The sequence below is a fragment of the Dermacentor albipictus genome, chromosome 1 (genome assembly GCF_038994185.2).
Source record: "Dermacentor albipictus isolate Rhodes 1998 colony chromosome 1, USDA_Dalb.pri_finalv2, whole genome shotgun sequence".
In the NCBI taxonomy this organism is placed as follows: Eukaryota; Metazoa; Arthropoda; class Arachnida; order Ixodida; family Ixodidae; genus Dermacentor; species Dermacentor albipictus.
The window spans coordinates 14,691,687-14,710,564 of record NC_091821.1 but is presented as its reverse complement, the minus strand read 5'-3'; the positions used below and the strand labels follow the sequence as shown (position 1 = coordinate 14,710,564).

At 46.6% G+C, this 18,878-nt stretch overlaps 1 protein-coding gene across 1 annotated transcript in view; it reads left to right on the top strand.

The window, feature by feature from the left end:
• LOC135918203 (piwi-like protein 1) overlaps positions 1 to 18,878 on the top strand; it is a 148,836-nt gene that overhangs the window by 28,642 nt on the left and 101,316 nt on the right. Inside the window, exons 4-5 of the mRNA XM_065451885.1 lie at positions 10,769 to 10,985; positions 17,413 to 17,481. Of these exons, the coding sequence (XP_065307957.1) occupies positions 10,769 to 10,985; positions 17,413 to 17,481 (286 nt within the window). The remainder of the gene's footprint in view (positions 1 to 10,768; positions 10,986 to 17,412; positions 17,482 to 18,878) is intronic.

The window sequence follows — 18,878 nt, the reverse complement described above, 5'->3', positions numbered from 1 at the left end:
AATTGTGGGCAAACAAGGGAAGCCTCAGCCCAGAGTCAATGGTTTGACAAAGGGATTTTTGTCAGGTTCTCCTTGGCTCCCTGTTCCTTGTGTGTCACCTAAACCTTCTGTGTTAGCCGGTCGACGTTTGCTTGCAGTGAGTATCAGAGTCATTGCTTACGCACAATACATTTTTGCCCATGCTGAAAGTTTATTGCTAGTGAACCAAATATAAAGGGAAAAAACTCATGCATGCGCAACCTAACAAAATTCCAAAAAACAAACTCCCAAAAACCGCAAGCCATAATAATGGCCCACCATAAACAATGTAGCGAGTTCAATCCATGTGTGCATCCAGGAAGTTAATTTCTTTGGTGGTTAGCGCTATTGATGCCTCGGTTGTGCATTTGTTGTCCTTTTTCCAAATCTAGCATACCTCCGTTGCCAAGCATGCTTTCTCATCTTTGTTCCTGCAAAGAACACGTGTAGAATAAAAGATGGTGTGTTCTCTGTGTGTTCTGTGTACTATGCAGACAAAAAGCTGTGGAGCATGCAAAGTAACGTTTTAACATCAACTCACCACTCTCATGTTAGACTAAACGTTAAGAAATTAAGCTATTGCCATCAACATCACTGCTGATTATCGTCAATCAAAGCAACCAGCACAAAAGGCTTTGCTTACATCAATTTCCACAGTGCATGGGATCGGCATAATTTTTTTTGAAGATAATTGATTCGCTGTGTATTTCGCCAACCCCTCCCTTCTCTTTTTCGTTTGAAGGTGAACAGTACTCCTTACTAATCAAACTGGATTAAGTCATTCTTTTTATTTTTTAACATGCTTACTAGAGAGACAGCATCGGGCAACATTGTGCCAGCCCGTATTGACATAAAACAAAGTTCTGTGTCACTCAGGTAATTTTGCAAAGGCACTCACGGGAAACCTGAAAAGCTGGGAATTCGGAAATGTCAACTTGGTAGACACCCTGAACTACTGTTTGCTGCAACCGTTGCGGACAAAATTGCGGCTGCTGCTGATGCGATCATGGACAGCGACCTTGCGGTTCTGAAGGCATGGGGCTGACGCACGCACTGAGTCAAAACGAAACTACCGTTTGCTGCGACTTCAGATGATACCGCCGTCGCTGTCAACGTGATTATGGATGGCGACTATGCAGTTACGAAGGCACGCTGCCGACGCACATATCGAGCCAAAACGAAACTACTGTTTGCCTCAACCGCTGTGGACGAAACGGCGGCTGCCATTGACACAGTTGTGGATGGCGACTACGCAGTCATGAAGCGACGCGGCCAACGCGGTTATGAAACATATGCAAGTATACGCAAAAATAAAGGCTTAAAAGGCACAAAGCATTCTGGTGTTGCTGTCATTCATGTGCGAGTTCCACTGATGACTATGGCAATGCAAACTCCGCCGCTTCATTTTGGTGGACGCTAATGCAGTTATTGCTCCTTTGCATCGCACATTTGCAGTGCTCCGCGCTCGCCGAGCTCCGAGAGTTGTCTGAATGAGATGATGTGCTCCCATATATTTCAGAATTAACGAGTTTCATTGCATTAAAGGGCCACTAAAGCAATGCAATAAATCAGTTTAGACGGATAAAGCATTGTTTTATAACTCTGCAGGCTGTCATTTCAAAATAATAATAATTTGAATATTAGATGAGAAAAATGGTCAAAGTATCGGTGCTTGAATTTCGTGCCGAAACCGCGACGCCGGTGCATCAGTGTGACGTCGGGGATTCCAAGGTATGTTTTCGTATTTGGCTCGGTAAAGGTTCCCCAAACTTACCATGTTCAATATTTGGTTCCTTTAGAACACATTGCAGACAATATGTACCGCTAAATAAGTAGGTAGGCCCTAGAAGATGCTGTCAGAATCCATGACGTCACAGCAGCCTAGTGCGGGGAACTTCAAGGAGGCGTCGCCACCTGTATTTCGCTTTTGTGCTTTTTTTTGCTTACTAAGCATGTTATCATGGTAAGAATGGTGTTTTTGGTGTTGTAGAAGGGTAATTTAATGATGCATAAGAAATAATTTTTCCATTTAGTGTACCTTTAAGTACAATGCTCACGGATTGAAATAGGACACGGAGCATTTAGTACAACCCTATGTATGTGCAAAGTACGCGAGAGCGCCATGTCATGTCGCTAGGAATTTGGTCACCAAAGGTGACGAGGACTCCGATGTAAGTGTACGCGCCAGAATTACGTCGATGTGACACGAACTGCAGCCGGTTGAAGCTAAAGTATGCGCAATACTTAGCCCTAAATTGACGCGTTTCATTCCGTGAGCACTGTACATATGCTTGCCCTGAACAAAGGACGAGTCCGAATTATTTGATTTTCTGAATTAACAGGGGTCGAATTAATGAGGTTTTACGGTACCGATTTTGACACCTATGACGTGCCAAAGGTAAACCACCCTTGCCGTCTTCAGCGAGCCCCAGTGCACTTAGCCAGTGGAGTCGTCGCGGTATCTACGGTATGTAGCAGACGCAGCTGCATGCAAATGTAGTGCATATGCGCAGTGTTTGCTTTGTGCAGAACGGGGCTTGAGTGCGTGCTTGTGCTCATGTGCTCCAGTCTGACTGTGCTATGCAGTGCGGACTGGCTTTGTCCTTCACCAGTTTGATCGATGGGTAGTAGTGTGCCAAAGCGTCTAACCGGGGGCGGCCAGGAGTGAGCGTGTGCTGGCAAGCGTGTATCTGGGCTAACCTTAAAGGGCCCCTCACCAGGCTCCATAGCAAATTTTGGTTATACACTGGAAGTTATGTGTCCCCCTAGGGAGCGTTCTGCTGCAAAAATTTTTCAAGCTGACTCATTAATAGCCGAGATATGAATATTTCAGCACCGCAAACCCATGATTTCAGCAGGCAGGCTCCACTGCATAGCGAGAAGCCCTCTCCACTCGCCCTGTCTAGCCTTTGCACGCAATGTATTAGGTGTGTTCCCTGCGTTCTCCCATGCTGGACTTTGAGGATCGCATGACACATATGTCATGGGCCCCGCCCTCACTTTTTTTCTGCTTGCTTTTTTTTTTTTTTTTCCCCGGGCGATGCGCACTTCCATTGGCGGCATTGCTTACGAGCTGTTATCGTTTCATGCAGCGGCGCTGTGCACAAGGACACATGTCTAGTGGTACAATTCAGTGCTACACGAATGCCGAGGCACAACAAGCGGATTTCAGAGCATGATCACGCGCTGAAACACAGTAGAAAATGGAATAGTGAAATGGCACGCGCACGTGACCACATGACTGTGGGAACAAGCAGACGAAGCGGAAGTACATCTATCTTGCTTTGGTGCGAAGTAGAGCAAAAAACATGCGGACATTCCGTTTGTGTGTTTTATTATTTCTCTAAACTTCAATTCGTCAATTAAAGCAACAGATCGCACAAATAACAGATAGTGCCTTGAATAATTCTTGAAGTTGCGCGGCACCACGAGCGACATCACACTGTGGACTCGAGTACGTAGGCGCAGGGACACGATACGTCGCCCTCTGGCTTGGAGCTCGGCTGCCGCGAGAAGGAAAAACGGCGTTCAGTTTGAAATTTCAGATCTTTCCGTGGCGCGTAACGATGTAATACTTTGCCGTTACAATTGTTATCACGCAATGTATGCTCTGCGCTTGTCAGCTCAAAATGGCCAGGCCTGATGAGGGGCCCTTTTAGGGGGAGGAGGGGGTGAGAAATAATTTTTTTTTTTTTTTTGGCAGAAAGGGCTGAAATCTGGCACACACTGCTCATTGCAATAAAGAGACAAGTCTAAAATTTCATCAAGATATCTTCGTCAGTATTTGTTTTATTAGAATTTACAACTTTCTTGCATGTTGAAAGCCTGGCACAATAACACAACATATTAGGGAATTGGGAATGCATTGTATGGTTGCTGAAATATCTAATCTACTGAAGACATTGTAAATTCTTTTTGTGCTTTAATAATTTTGCTCAACATGTAACTGTGCTTCACTGCATAGAGCCATGTAATCGAAAGAGACATTTCGAGACTCGATGTACAGCACAGCTTCTGGGTCATAGCAAAACAAACTGGATCAAAATTGGTCCAGCCATTGTTATGTTTTGCTTTCCACGAGTGAGGTGACCAGCAACTACACAAGAAGAAAAAGAAAACTGGCTGCAAAGTTTTGCAAGCAGTGCAGATTTATTACGTGCGAGCGCTGTAATATTCGACATCATAGCTGTCGGGCATCTTCTTGCACCTTTGTCTTGTTTAGTGGGCTCTGAAAATTTGTTCTTGGCCTTGCTGGGCCATGAAATTGAACTTCCATTCAGTTGCGAACACTGCGCGAAAGGAATCGAGAATGCTGCATGCTTGCACTTTTCCGTCGCCGCTGACATCAAACGCGGCTTGAGGTGCATCTGAATGGTGCGACATTTGGGCGACAATTCGTCTGGTGAATCTTTGCTTATCACACTGTAGCTCGTCGGTGGTTGGGGCTCACTTGCAGGCTGCATGTCTGTGTCGCATGATGCATCAGAAACAGAGTGCACAGTCTTTGCCGGCAATGGTGACGCTCGACCCGTGTTGCCTCCAACAATGTGATCTTTGCTTCTGATTCGCACAGCTGTACACCGAAGCGCGGGAGCCTCCATTGGTGCGTCTTGCGTTGACAGTGTTATTGGTGTTGATGGCACAGGGTGATTGTCAGCTTCGTTGCTGGAGTCACGCAGTGCAAGGTGACGCGGCACATTATCCCCATGTTGAGTTGGGTGCTCTGCTTCTCCCACTAATCGTTGTATTTTTCTTGCCGTAGGAGGCTTGTGCTTTCGTTTTCCAAGCCTTGCTTCATTGCAAAATTTATTTGCAAACAAGCGATGCTCCATCACTAATCTGGAAGCTTTCAGAAATCCAAATTCTGTGTGTTAAGTGAAGATGCAGTGTTGCCAGATGGCACAGTGTTACGTAGCCAAAACGGATAGATATTGTAGCCCAAATGTAGCCACCCGTGCAGTCGGGCCTCGGTAGCTTGTAGCCATCATTTATGCTAGCGTAAAATGGGAAGAAAGGGAAAGAAGAGAATGGGAAAGAAGGCATGGAAACAAACTACTAATGTTTCTTTTTATTTGCAAGTATAATGTGAGCATTGTTAGATATGGAGCTGGTTCCTGCGATTACTTCGAGTTCCCCAGACCACATCGGATTGCAGCACAGCTAATTGAGGAATGCAAAAGCAGGAAAGCACATTCCAGAGAAGCGGCCGAGCAAACAAGTTTGAGGCAACAAGTTTACGTGCCAACAAGTTTGTGCGCCGCCGGGGTTAGCAGGTGGGCATCCGACAATGAAGCAGGTGCACGAGCGCCCCCCCCGCTCCTTCTCCAGCCTACAAGTGGATTGCCAGTCTGCGTGGCAAGACCGCAGAGAGCCCCGACAGGTGTGCCACGCGACACGGGCGCCTACCATTGGCTGCAAGTGGCGTCATCGGAGTGGACTCTCCCATTGGTCAAACATGACGTGACTTGCAGTGCTCGAAGGGCTTATAAGAAGCCTTCCAGAGAGACCTGAGATGCTGGGACATGCCCTGATTCCCTGATTCACCTCTCTCGAACTTCTTGCCGCGGGCCGCAGCGTCCGAGTTGCTGCGGGCCCGTAATGACTGTACGACTGTTACTTGACGCTCACGTCCCCTGTATATAATATGTAAATAAATCCCTCCCAAGTTGTGGTTTTCACCCTGAAGTCCGTCCTCCAACCCCTACATCTGGTTGGCAGCGGTAGGATCGCCTCCGAATACATCAGCTGGTGGCAGCGCTACGGATCAACCTTCGTCGAGAGAGATCATAAGGAACCGGGAAGAGCGAAGAAGAGAGAGCCTTCGTCGAAAAAGGTCCGAAGAAACTGGGAGTAGCGAAGAAGGAGCGAGCCTTCGACCCAGGGAGTCCGGAGGAACCGGGGACAGCGGACGAATGAACCGGATGGCAGGGTGCTGCAACCGTAAGTGAGCGCGTGGTTTTTTTCCTTATGATTCGCCAGACTCAAAGGTTGTGTGTTCAATTTTGATAGTTCTGGGAATCGGGAGTTTGATGCACTGTGTATTTGCACAAATTAATTAAGGAAAACAGTTTTAACCACCTGTCGGGGCAGCTGCCATGGATCTTAGAAGGTTGACGAGGTTAGACTTGTTGTTGGTGTGCGACGATTTGGGAGTTGAGGCGGACGAACGGATGGAAACGCCAGCTATCATAAAGGCGATTAATGATAGTGGCAATGATCACAAAAGCATTGAGCTTGCTTGGGAAGTGATACAGGAGCCACGGGAGCGAGAGCGTCGTGTACGTTTGCGAGCGCGTCGTGAACTTAGGAGTGAGCTTAAGCGTGAAGAACGCGAGAATGAACGGAAGCAGGAGCTTCAAGAACTTACTCTTAGGTGTCAGCGTCACGAACGTGAGAAGGCACGCGAACGTGAGCGAGAGGAAAAGTATGAGAGAGAGAAGGCAGCACTGATCAAAGAGCTACAGTATTGTGATCAGTTATTGGCACAGAGACAACGGCTGTCTGAGAATTCTGTAGGAAGTACAGAGCGAAAGAATGAGGAAGTGTCTAGACTTTCGCCAGAAGCCGACGAAAAGAGTAGTGCCTGTGAGATTGGCTGCAGATTGATAGGTGAAGGGAAAAGGCTAGCTGCTAACGATGCCTTAGTGGCAACAGAGGCCGTTAAAGGCGGCAAGGAGAGCGACGAGGTACTGTGCCAACAGATGACTGTAGAGACAGCTAGGCCAGCTGCGAACAAATTGGCACAGTTACCGCGTGTGTGCGTCGCTGGTAATGTTAGCGAGGTTGCTAGCGAAGAAAAGGGTACTGCTGACCAGACAGAGGCGAGCACCCATGTAGAGCCAGATGTGCGTGCAGAAATGAAGTGCGAGCTGGACGATGCAGTTGAGAATAGTTCTCGGGGTGGCGAGCTCCGTAGCTCACGAGAGAACAACTGCATTGTTCAGGGATCGGTGCGGCTCTCCGCCAGTCTAGATAGCCTAGATAGGGATGATTCCGTTATTAATCATTCGGACTGTGCGCGTGAGACAGCGATCGATACCGACGGGCTGTGTGCCGATTCACAGCGTGCGCTGGGCAATGTAGTAGAGGGCAGTTCGCAAGAGTGCGAGTTGTCTTACTCGAGTAAAGCCTGCTGCATTGTGCCAGAGTCGGTTGAGCTGTCCGCCAGTCGAGGCAGAGAGAGAGTAGATTTTAATGTAAATCACTCAGACTGTGCGGGTAAGAGGCCGATCCGGGCCGACGAAACGTGTACCGGCCAGCACGAGGCACGAGAAGGCGACATGAAGGAGAGTGCTAAGAGAAAGCGCCGTAAAAGGAAGCGTGGTAAAGACCGAAAAAGGGTAACTTATGTAGCGCCGCCAAAGATGGCCAGAAACCCAAAAGGGCAGGGCGCGAGGAAAAAGGTGCGCTCGTCAAGGACGATGTTGACGCATCCAGAATGGTCGAGCCACCGGTCAAAGGGGGACCGCGAAGAATGTTCTGCACGGACGCGGACAAAGGGCACGAGGCAGTTAAGCTCCTCGTCGTTCCGTAGTTCTTCTCATAGCTCAGCGTGCAGTTCGAAGAAACGCAAGGTGGCAGGACGAGACCAGGTGGGGAGTGGCGACGCGGTCAATCGAGTTCGTGTTGAAAGCGGGGCGCGGGGACGCAAATTGGCAGTAGACCGTAACGTCTTGGGGGAGCTGATAGTGAATCAGCCCTTTTGTTGTCTCTCGGCAGCCAGAGTAGCTTTCAGACCACGTCCACCCCGGGTTAGACTCAAAGTATGAGTCAGACGTAAGCGTTTGCAAATGGAGGCCAAGAGCCCTTCCGTAGAAGTAAAACGTGTTAGTTTGTTTTATTTTTGGGCATCGGAAAGTTTTCGCGATTTGAGAGTAGGATTTCTTTCAATGTGTAAGGTTTGAGCTTTGTTTGTGTTTTCGTTCGAGAAGCTCAAGATTCGAAAGATGAGGTTTGTGTAAACCTGTAGTCTCGCGAGATGCTCATTAATAAGTTAATAGGCTTTCTTTTTGTGTGTGTGAGTAACCTGAGGGTCAAGGTTATTGTTGAAAGGCCTATCGTAACGCGCGTGTGTTTTATTTAACCTTCTTTCTTTTTAAGAGTTGAATTTTCTAAGGTTAAGCGCGTAAGTTTTCAGTGAGTGCATGAGTTGCACTGAGAGGCGTTCTTAGTTCCATTAGCGCGTGTCCTGTGTGGACGGAAGGAAGCAGACTTTATGACTGGGTTGCTAGTGTGTGTGGAGGGCAGCCGTATTCTGACTTCTTTAGTGAGCGTGCGTGGAAAGAGTTAGTAAAAGACGCAATAGTTTTTGGGTTCTGCGGAGTGTGTAAGTCCCGCAAGTTTAATTGTTCGTTTACGTCACGTGTCCTGTAGGACTTTCAGGGAAGAAACGTGAGTAAGCGTGAATGAAAAGTTTGCCTACAACGCAAGTACGCGTTTTGTTTAGTGACCACAAGGCTAGTGCGCTTGTGATTTCGTACTTGTGAGGTTGACCGGATTGTTCAGTGGCACCTTTACGTGCGATAAGTACGCCACTGCGATAGATTGGAAACATGCTGTTCGTGTAGTTAGGCCACTTAAGTTATGTTCGGCTGTTTTCATTTGTTGTTTGCATCGTCAACGACCCTTTTGTTTTGCAACAACAATAGTACTCTGGTCTTGTCGGCAATCGAGGAGAAATGGATAGCTGTTTGGAAGGGTGGTTGGAACTGTTTTGTCGAAATTGGGGAAATAAAAGATCAGGGTTGATTTTGACTCAGTAATAGTCTGGCGAGTCAGGGGTGAAGAGCCTGCGCTTACGCGTGGTGCAGCGCTGTGCTGTTTTGTTTGTTTGACGTTTGTTCTCCAGGGCCCAGGATCCCGAGGGTTGTCAAACGAGGCTCGACCCCAGTACCCTGCAGCTCCTTTCAGCGTTCCTCATGGCCAGCGAATTGAGTTCACCGGCCATTCAGAACAACCGGGGCGAGGACGAGCTGTTAGATATGGAGCTGGTTCCTGCGATTACTTCGAGTTCCCCAGACCACATCGGATTGCAGCACAGCTAATTGAGGAATGCAAAAGCAGGAAAGCACATTCCAGAGAAGCGGCCGAGCAAACAAGTTTGAGGCAACAAGTTTACGTGCCAACAAGTTTGTGCGCCGCCGGGGTTAGCAGGTGGGCATCCGACAATGAAGCAGGTGCACGAGCGCCCCCCCGCTCCTTCTCCAGCCTACAAGTGGATTGCCAGTCTGCGTGGCAAGACCGCAGAGAGCCCCGACAGGTGTGCCACGCGACACGGGCGCCTACCATTGGCTGCAAGTGGCGTCATCGGAGTGGACTCTCCCATTGGTCAAACATGACGTGACTTGCAGTGCTCGAAGGGCTTATAAGAAGCCTTCCAGAGAGACCTGAGATGCTGGGACATGCCCTGATTCCCTGATTCACCTGTCTCGAACTTCTTGCCGCGGGCCGCAGCGTCCGAGTTGCTGCGGGCCCGTAATGACTGTACGACTGTTACTTGACGCTCACGTCCCCTGTACATAATGTAGAATAAATACTCCCAAGCTTTTGGGTTTCCATCCGCGAAGCCCGTCCTCCAAACCCTACAGCATCAAATACAGGGCCAAACCATCTGTTTGATTAGGCCAGCAGATAGCAGAGAAAGTAAAAAATACCACATATGCATGCATCAGCACACGCCCTAGCAAAGGGATTCACTACAACAGGTAAAACACGAAGAAAAAATATCAGATAAAAATAATTCACCGTGGTTTCTCAGTGGGTATGGTAAAAAATTATCTAAAGCTCTACAATAGTGGCTCTTCAATCACACTTTGAAGCTTAGGGATCAGAAACCCCATCAATTATCACATATGTAAACATCCAATATCAGACCAAACAGTACCTAAAAAGATATCGCATAATTCAGTTCCGGCCAAGTGAGTTGACTAATGAGAGATAAGCAAAAACATTTGATTTTTAAGAACTGATTCAAGTGCACCGAAAACGTGGACAAATAAAGGCACACAAACAGACATTGGTGCAACTTCAACAGAAGTTACACCTCTTTGTGTGTGTATGTGTTCGTACCTTTATTTGTCCATGTTTTTCGAAGCTGCGCCTGTGTGTGTGTCTGTGTCTCTGTGTGTGCGCGTGCCTTTATTCATCCATGTTTTCTGTGCGCTTGAACCAGTTCTTAAAAACAGCACCAACGTGCCCAGACTACCACATTGCTAGATATTTGGCTCATTGCATAAAAACACTATTAAATTTATCCAAGAAGGCAGACTTGGTTTGAAATAGTTGCCCCTACACCCAAAGTGCTCTTTCATACCATATCACATGCAATATTGCTTCCAAAGTGCGTGTAGCCACGCAGTTTATCACGGTGGTATGTTTTTGTAATGATAACCTGGCTGAATACTTTTTCTACTGTGTCATTCTCATTGTGTCATTCTACTGTGTCATTCTACTGGAATTTTCACTGTTAAAGTCATGGAAGACCTTGCAAAGTCAGGGAATTTTGAAAAAAAAAATTTACTGGACACCCTGTTTGAATGGGTGCTGCCATCAGTCGCACTGTGCATCATCTGCTTTGGTATTGTGGTGCATCGACGCCTAGCAGTTACAGGTTAATTGCCAGCGGGAAAACCTGCTGCATAATGATATGTCGAGTTCGAATGAATGTCTCAACTAATCATTGCTTTAAAAAAAAAGTGTACTCTCGCATCCACTTACAAGTGTGCGGCTATGGATACTTTTGTTTCTGTAGGGGCCCATCCGATGGCTAGCAGGGGTGCACTTGGTCGCAGTGTTATGCACACACCACTTGGGAGGGGCATGGCAGCAGCTCTGTTGCCGCCAGGCGTGCAACAGATGCCTGTTGCTACAGCGCAGCAACCACAAGCGGTCCCGCCACAAGCTGTGCCACCACAAGCTCGAGCTGCTGCACCACGAGCTGCACCACCTCAAGCTCGAGCTACGCCATCGTAAGTTGTGACACCATCAGTTTCTATGGCTGCTCAAGCGAGGTAATGTCTCGCCTCTGTTGTCTAAACAGTATGGGAGATGAGGTTTGGTGCAGTCTACTTTTCTTGATTTCGTGGTAATTCAAAAGTATTTGCCTCACTCATATGCAGGGGCTACTTTGGGGAACCACTCGTTTCAGCATCTGCAAAACCCTATCTACACTGTACCAAAATGATTTAGCTGAAAACGCACTTAAGTACCTGAAAAAATAATTTTGTGAGTGCGGATGGCAAAAAAGTAGCTCAAAATCGTGTTAAAACACTGAAGTCTGTGTAGTCATCTTGTCCTTCCTGCTGCCGAGTGCCACCCTCCTGGTATGGTTAGACAGCTCCAAGTTCCACTTTTCCATTCGTGTCCTTCTTGCCTGTGATAATGTCATAGGAGAAGTGCAAATGTCAGAAGTCGGGCGAGCCGGTCTGACAAAGTTCGTGATACATGCTGCCCTCCTATTGGCTTAGTGTGCCAGCACGCTGAGAGCCGCCTTGCGAATTGGCTGTTGCTATGGCAACATGCCTACAGGCTGATAGTGGAGTGCTGGTCTGCTAGGCCTGCTGCGAAAACCTTTTGATGCTGCCGCTTCTGTGTTGATCAGACTGCGTTTGTATGTAGTGAATTAATGATTGTTTCAAGAAAACAAAGTTTGAAAGCATACCTGCGCTTGGAAAGGAAAGTGAAAGCCTTCTCTGCCTTCTACGGCTAAAAAGAGTAGGTGATTATCATAAGAATTGGACAAATAAATGGCTGGATTGTGCCATGCTGAACAAGAGGGGCAATGTGTCGTGCAGTCCCGTACTCTGTTGGCAGTAAAACAATAGCAAAGCAAATTAGTGCCCCATGTTGTTGAGCCGTCAAATACGTATGGGGCAACATCGCATTGGTAACACTTTGGAGACTAGACGACACGCTGGCGCTTGTTCCCAGGCCTCTCCTTTCCGCCGCAGGTTTGCGCAGCCTAGACCCTGTTCAGATACCAGAGGCATCTAATGTCACCCTTAACCCTTTGAGGGTCATCATCTTACATGTATGGCGGTAGAAACAAATTCCAAATGGTCACGGCTGTACATGTACAGCAGCAACGGAATGTTTCAGAAAAAGAAAACGCACCATTTGGAACGAAATGCCACCAAGCATTGCATTGGAGGTGCTGCAACTTTCCATGGCTTCTACAAAAAAAAAAAAAAAATTCTTATTGTGCTGCTGCCCCTCAGCACCTGCCTCAAGTGATTTTACACTTTGCTCTGTGGTGGCTGCCACAGCGGGGGGGGGGGGGGGGGGGTATTTTCACTTTGATTTGTAATCACTTTGTAATCGGCATTCTCGCATGGGTTGTTTTGCGTTATGAGCGTTGGGAAAAGCAATTTTTATCTTGCTTCTATCACTCCGAACGTTACTGCTAGTTGCTCACCGTCGGGGCTCTCCCGTAGGTGTGCATTTACTGTATTTACTCAATTCGAACGCGCCCTTGATTGTAACGTGCACGCATTTGCCGTGACCTAAAAGAAGACACATCCTTTACAGTACTGCACACCTCATTCTTTCATACAAAAATACAACTTTCTCTCATTTGGATAAATGAAGATTTACTGCCAATGCACTAAAGTCACGATGAAAAAAGTCGTAGTTTCGCCCGAAAGGCAAAGCATTAATTGTGACAGCAAATTAGCTATACGAAGTAAGGATAGTACAGTCTACGCTTGTTACAACGGACCTGCGTGCAACAGACTTTTGAACATAACAGACCATGTTTCAACCTTAGGTAGGACTGCCTATTTTATTAATACAACGAAGTTCGCTTTTAATGGGCCACGCTACAACAGACTATTGGCTACAGCGGACGAAATTAGCGACAATTTTTGTCAAAATCGATTGTATGAAATGGACTTTTGCCATGTTGACACGGTCTGGCGACTGACATGCGAGGGTCAGCCGACGATTGCAGCTCAATACCTTGCGCGCCATCTTTTGTGCACGAGGCGCGGGGGGGAGGCCAGGGAAAGCGTTTGTTTTACTCTTATGTTATGTTTTACTCTTATGCGATGTTACCAAAGTGCGTGCCCGCGCGGGCCTTATTTTAAGTGATCTGCGATGTGATGAAAGCGTGCCCAGGGCGCGTATTTACAATTGCTAGTTGGTACAGCGGGACGTGACACTTGTGGAGACGCTGGACGTATACGCGCATGCGTAAGAGCGGGTGCGAGAGAGGAAATGTGGGGACTTTTGCTCCTTTAATATATGACTCTGCCTAGGCACTTTGGAGGAGTTTCTTAGCACGTGTTGTATGCATTTGTACCTGGCATTCCGGCAGAAGTCGCGGGGCGCCGTAGTGCTGAACTTGGCGTCGCAAGTTGGCGGCTGGATGTAAATATATTTATTCAATCATGCTTTTTGCTAATTGTAACAATGTGTCATTATTTCGCATTATTGGCGATGCCTCCAGGATACCAAAGCTAGAACCCGGACTAGTCTATGGGTTGGGGCTTGCCGAGGCCTGCGCATGCCAAGAGTGTATAAGATCGGCTGTCTTCTATCGCGGACAGACAATTTTTTATGCGAACACCCCCTGGCACGCTTCGGCCTCTGCGGCCCCAACCCACAGGCCGCCCTTGATCCCTTTGCTACCCCTTGGGTGCCCTGGAGATCTTGCACCGCCTCCTTTATTATAACCTCAGGTGCTCTCCTGAGGCCTCTGTTTGCCGGTTACATGTGCCCTCCTAGAGCAGTGCTTGTAAAAACGCAATCTACTGTCGTGACCAAAAAAAGCGACCAGCAATTTAGACAACACCAGTCAGAACCTTGCCCCTTCAGACACAGCGATCACCAAATGGGGCGTCGGTGTCCACTGCCTCACCACGCGGGCAGCCAGCGGCGGTGCGTAAACAGGCTCAACTGCACTCCGCAAGGCCGCCATTGTTTAGTGGACAAACGCATACAACACGTGCTAAAAAACCTCCTTCATAGTGTCTAGTCAGAGTCGCATATTCAAGGAGCAAAGGCCCCCAGATTTTCTCTCGCACCCGCTCTTATTCGTCGCGCCTGAGCAGAAACATCAATTGCCGTGAGAAACCCCATGTCTCGCTGTACCTACTAGCAATTGTAAAATGCGCCCAGGGCTGGTAGCTTTGTATGGGTTTTGCTTTCATTGTTTAGTTCGCGTTGAAGCAAGAGACAGCATGAAGGTCAATTCGCTCGCTGCTGTTGCCGTGCTTACCTTAATTTGCTATTGCAATCGATGGTTTGCCTTTTGGGCGAAACTGCGACTTTTTTTGTTTTTACTTTGGACGTTCGTCACTCACTCTTGGTAATAAGGTTGCTAGACATTGTGACGAAAGTTTCGTAAGTGAGGCATCTCGGATATTACGGACTTCGGATAAAACGGAAGTTTGTCAGATTATCAGGGTGCGTTGTAATAAGTCAACTGTAGTTTCATTGGCCATATAAACTTGTAAACATTCGCTTACTAAATTAAAAGCATGGTGTCACACGCACACAAGTGAACATGTCCCACTCAATGACCAAGGAAACTCTGTCAAAATGCTGGAGTAAAGAAGTGTGGTAGCAGTAGTGAGTGAATTGAGCTTCTGCTGCCTCTCACTTCAGTGCGAACTAAGTGGTGAGACAACAGCGCGGTGCACCTAGACACATATTGTTACTGGCGGCCAGCGGGGGTAGCGACTGTCTAGCCTCTCGTGCACCACTGTGATGAATCGCTTCATGAAGCTAACAATGCGTTCCCTCGCACATACCTGCAGCGACAGCAAAGCAAGACATGTTTGGCCCGATATGATGGGGCCCGATATCCATCTGTCTCTGCACATGTGATCACTTTCCTTTTAATTGCGGCATTAAGATGAACTCAGCGTGTCTTCGCAGTCTGTACTTCCATGCTGATAGCACAATCGCAGAAAATGGGAAGGCAGATGGTGGACTAACCTAAGCACATGTACTACAGCACATTGAGGAAGCTACGGCAGCTGGGATCGAAGCACATATGAAGCAGCCATGTTGAAATGCCAATGTTGCATATTTAGGGTCATACTTGGTTCTAATGCACACACAATTTTGGGACCCATTTTATCAAGAAAAAAGTGAGCGTTTGATACGAGTAAATATGGTACTTTTGTTTTACAGGCATGCGCTCGCAAACCAGAGATACTGCCGACCGTGTATCTATTTTTGTGAGAAGATACACAGGCGGCAGTATCTCTGGTTTGCGAGACACATGAGAACTGATAGAGTAAAAGCTTTGCTAATTTGAATTCTGCAGGGATGCTACGAAAATTCGAACTATACAAAATTCGAACTAGTGACAGTCGGAGAAAAAAAACTATAGCTCGGTTAAGCGCATATATAGTCCAACATAGCGTGAATACGCTGTGCCATGTTGGCGTAAACGTCTATAGTTTGAAGCACTGGTGTAGCCAACATAACCAGACGCGGCCAACGCGGTCCGACGTGCCCGATATAGAGATGACTCGTGCTCCATTTGCGCACCCGCCGTGGTTGCTCAGTGGCTATGGTGTTAGGCTGCTGAGCACGAAGTCGCGGGATTGAATCCCGGCCACGGCGGCCGCATTTCGATGGGGGCGAAATGCGAAAACACCCGTGTACTTAGATTTAGGTGCACGTTAAAGAACCCCAGGTGGTCCAAATTTCCGGAGTCCCCCATTACGGCGTGCCTCATAATCAGAAAGTGGTTTTGGCACGTAAAACCCCATAATTTTTTTTTTCCATTTGCGCGTTCGTCACGCAGACTGCGCTGACCCACAATGAGGGAGTGTTTGTGAGTGACGGTGCTGGCTAACACTCCCAAGGTTAGTTCTAGCCCTAACACATAAATACTCAAGAAAGCGGATGGGGAAACTGCGCCGCGGTAGTTTAGTTGGTTAGAGCATCGCACATGTAATGCGAAAACGTGGCATCGTTCCCCACCTGCGGCAAGTTGTTTTTACATCCACTTGCGTTGCCATTAATTTATTGTTACTTTAATTCAATTATTAAGTACAAGTAATTTCCCCTATGTTTTCTTTGGTGTCTTTGTTTGTTAGGAGTACCGTATTTACTCGCATAACGATCACACTCGCGTAATGATCGCACCCCTGAATTTTGTCATCAAAATGCGATTTTTAAAAAAATTTCCCGTGTAATGATCGCACCCCGAACTTGCCACAGCGATATGTCGTGTGCCAAGTCTAGCTAACATTGATCGCGCTTACCATATGTCGAATGCTACGCGAATGACTCCAAGACAAACCAAGTGGTCTACATGCACATACTTAAGTAAATGCCTCATTTCATTACTTACATCACTTTCCGCAGTTCCATGACTAAAAAAAAGCTGCAACCAAACTTGCCTTTATTATGTGTAGGCTTTATAATGGTTGGGGTCAACAACAAAAAAGGCGCCTTTTGATTCTTCTCATCTGCACTCCTGGGCACGAAAAAAATCGCGAGCTGCAACGATAGGAGCCACATTTACACTGATACGTTAAAAGTGTGCCCTAATCATACGCCGACGCTCGTAACACAGCTAAGATATTCACCCACCCTTAGCGGAAACGTGCTGTATTAGGATAGTAGTGAAGACAGATGCCGCAGTTTCCACAGCATGCCGGCCATGTGTTTCTATGTCACTGGCAGCTAAGCACGGCCATCTGTTTCTGTCCCATCAAAGTGGACATGGCTAGGTTATTGCCGCAAACTAGCCGATATTAACAATATTATTCATTACTGATACGAAAGAAACTGTTTCAATGCATGTAATGTACTCACGAGAAGAAAAAAAAAAAGTTGCGCTCGGCTTGCTCTGCCAGCTGCCATATTTGTTTTGGTGTCCCGCAGCAAATGCGGGACAAAAAAATTTTTTTTTTTTCGGGGGAAATTTAATCTGCATAATGATCGCACCCCTGATTTTGCATCAATTTTTCTGACAAAAAAATGCGATCATTATGCGAGTAAATATGGTATGTGTTTAATAACAAAATGAGTACATAACAATCAGGTGATACCGTATATAGTAACCCTAGCTTGCTTTTCATAAACTTTTCACTATGCGAAACTTGAACACAATGTCTGAACCAGTGAACCTTTGTTATTGCAAAAGCTGTGTGATCGCTGACTGCAGTTCTGGTAAAAAGCTCTGTGGGGTCAAAAATCTGGAGTCCCGCAGTATGGCATTCATCATAGTCAGGTTGTAGTTTTGGCGCGTAAAACTGCGGAACGTTTAATATTTTGAAAATTCTTTGACCGTGTTGAGTCAACAGTGAAAGCTTCATGATTCCTAATAATGGCAAGTGGCCTTGTAAGATGGTAACCTTGCTATTGGAGGGGCTGTTGTTCCAATGCTGTATTATTGCTCACCACTTATTTTACATTTTATGTGTTTTGCAGTGTTGAGCCTCTGGTGGCTGAAATGGCAGAACTGTGTGTCAAGCAGTTCAGGGGAAGTGCTGGCAAGCCGTAAGTGCACTACTTTGTTTTGTTGCAATATGTGCCTATTGGTTTGTTCGTGTGTTGAGCTTTTTGTATAATATGGCACTGTGCCTGGTGTAAGCTCTTGATGTAATCCCAGAACAAGCTGAGGTCATCCATGCCAACTTGTGCACAAGGCGGTACAAAAAGACAGTGTGACCGCCTCTTGTGGTGAAAGTTGTGCGAATCATTGATGCCGCTGGCATTTGATGTTAGAACTGCAGATTTTAGCTTTGCCTAATGTTAAAGAGTGCATTTGCTTGAAGGCAGTTGCAATTAATTGCGTGTATGCTTATGGTAATATCAGTTTTTTAGTTTGAAGAGAAATCAAAGAGAGGGAACCTTTTTTTTTTTTCGTATAACCTGTGCATGGTGTTGCGGTTCCCTAGGAGATACCAACTTTGAATGGGTGAGAACCTTGCCTTGAGGTGTGGCTTCACGGCAGCGGGTCACATGCTGCCGTGAAGCCATACCTCAAAGCAAAATTCCAAGCTAATGCACCTCGACTTGCGTTAAATTCTTCAAATTTATGGTGCAGGTTATGCATGCAAAAATGCGGTAATTAGTGCCAAAGAATATTGAAATGAATAGTTCAAATAGTTGTGGGTTTTGCATAAAACCTTGACACGTGTGCCAGATGTTCAAACTTAAAGGGCCCTTCACCAAGCCTCATATCAAACTTGGTTATATGCTGGAAGTTGTTACGTGCCCTCTAAGGAGTGTTCTACTGCAAGAACTTTTCTAATTAGTTAATAGCAGAGATTGAAATATTTGAAGTCCCGCAAACCCATGATTTCAGGAGGCAAGCTTCACTGCCAACATCGACACTCCTGCCACTTGCCGCTACCCCGTCTAGCCTCCGCAAGCAAAATACCTTTCTTGCGTTCTCCCATACCATGGCCGGACGATCTGGTCATGTACACGTGACTAATGATTAACTTCAATTAATATATTTTAACATTTTTCATGGCTGCCATGCATGCCGATAATGTCAGAAAAAATTGAGTGGAACACTGTATTGCTGTTCGAAACTTTAGTAGTTAAACATTGGCCCTTTGGAGAAGGTGATGACAGTGCCACAGGGATGTGTAGAATGATTGAGGAAATCATTTTATACATCATATATTCTATATTCTATACATTGATAATAATGTATATAATATTCTGTACATTCTATACGTTCTATAATCTATACATTGATGGCAACACGTCTTGCTTACTGAAACTCTTGATTGTACATGTTTTCAAATTTATGCTGTATTTACTCGAATCTAGGCCGGCCCAGATTCCAAGCCAACCCCCGAATGTCCAAAGCTAGAAAATAACTTGCCTCGAATGTAGGCCAAACAAAAAAGTAAGGACAGCATTCACAAAATGAACACATT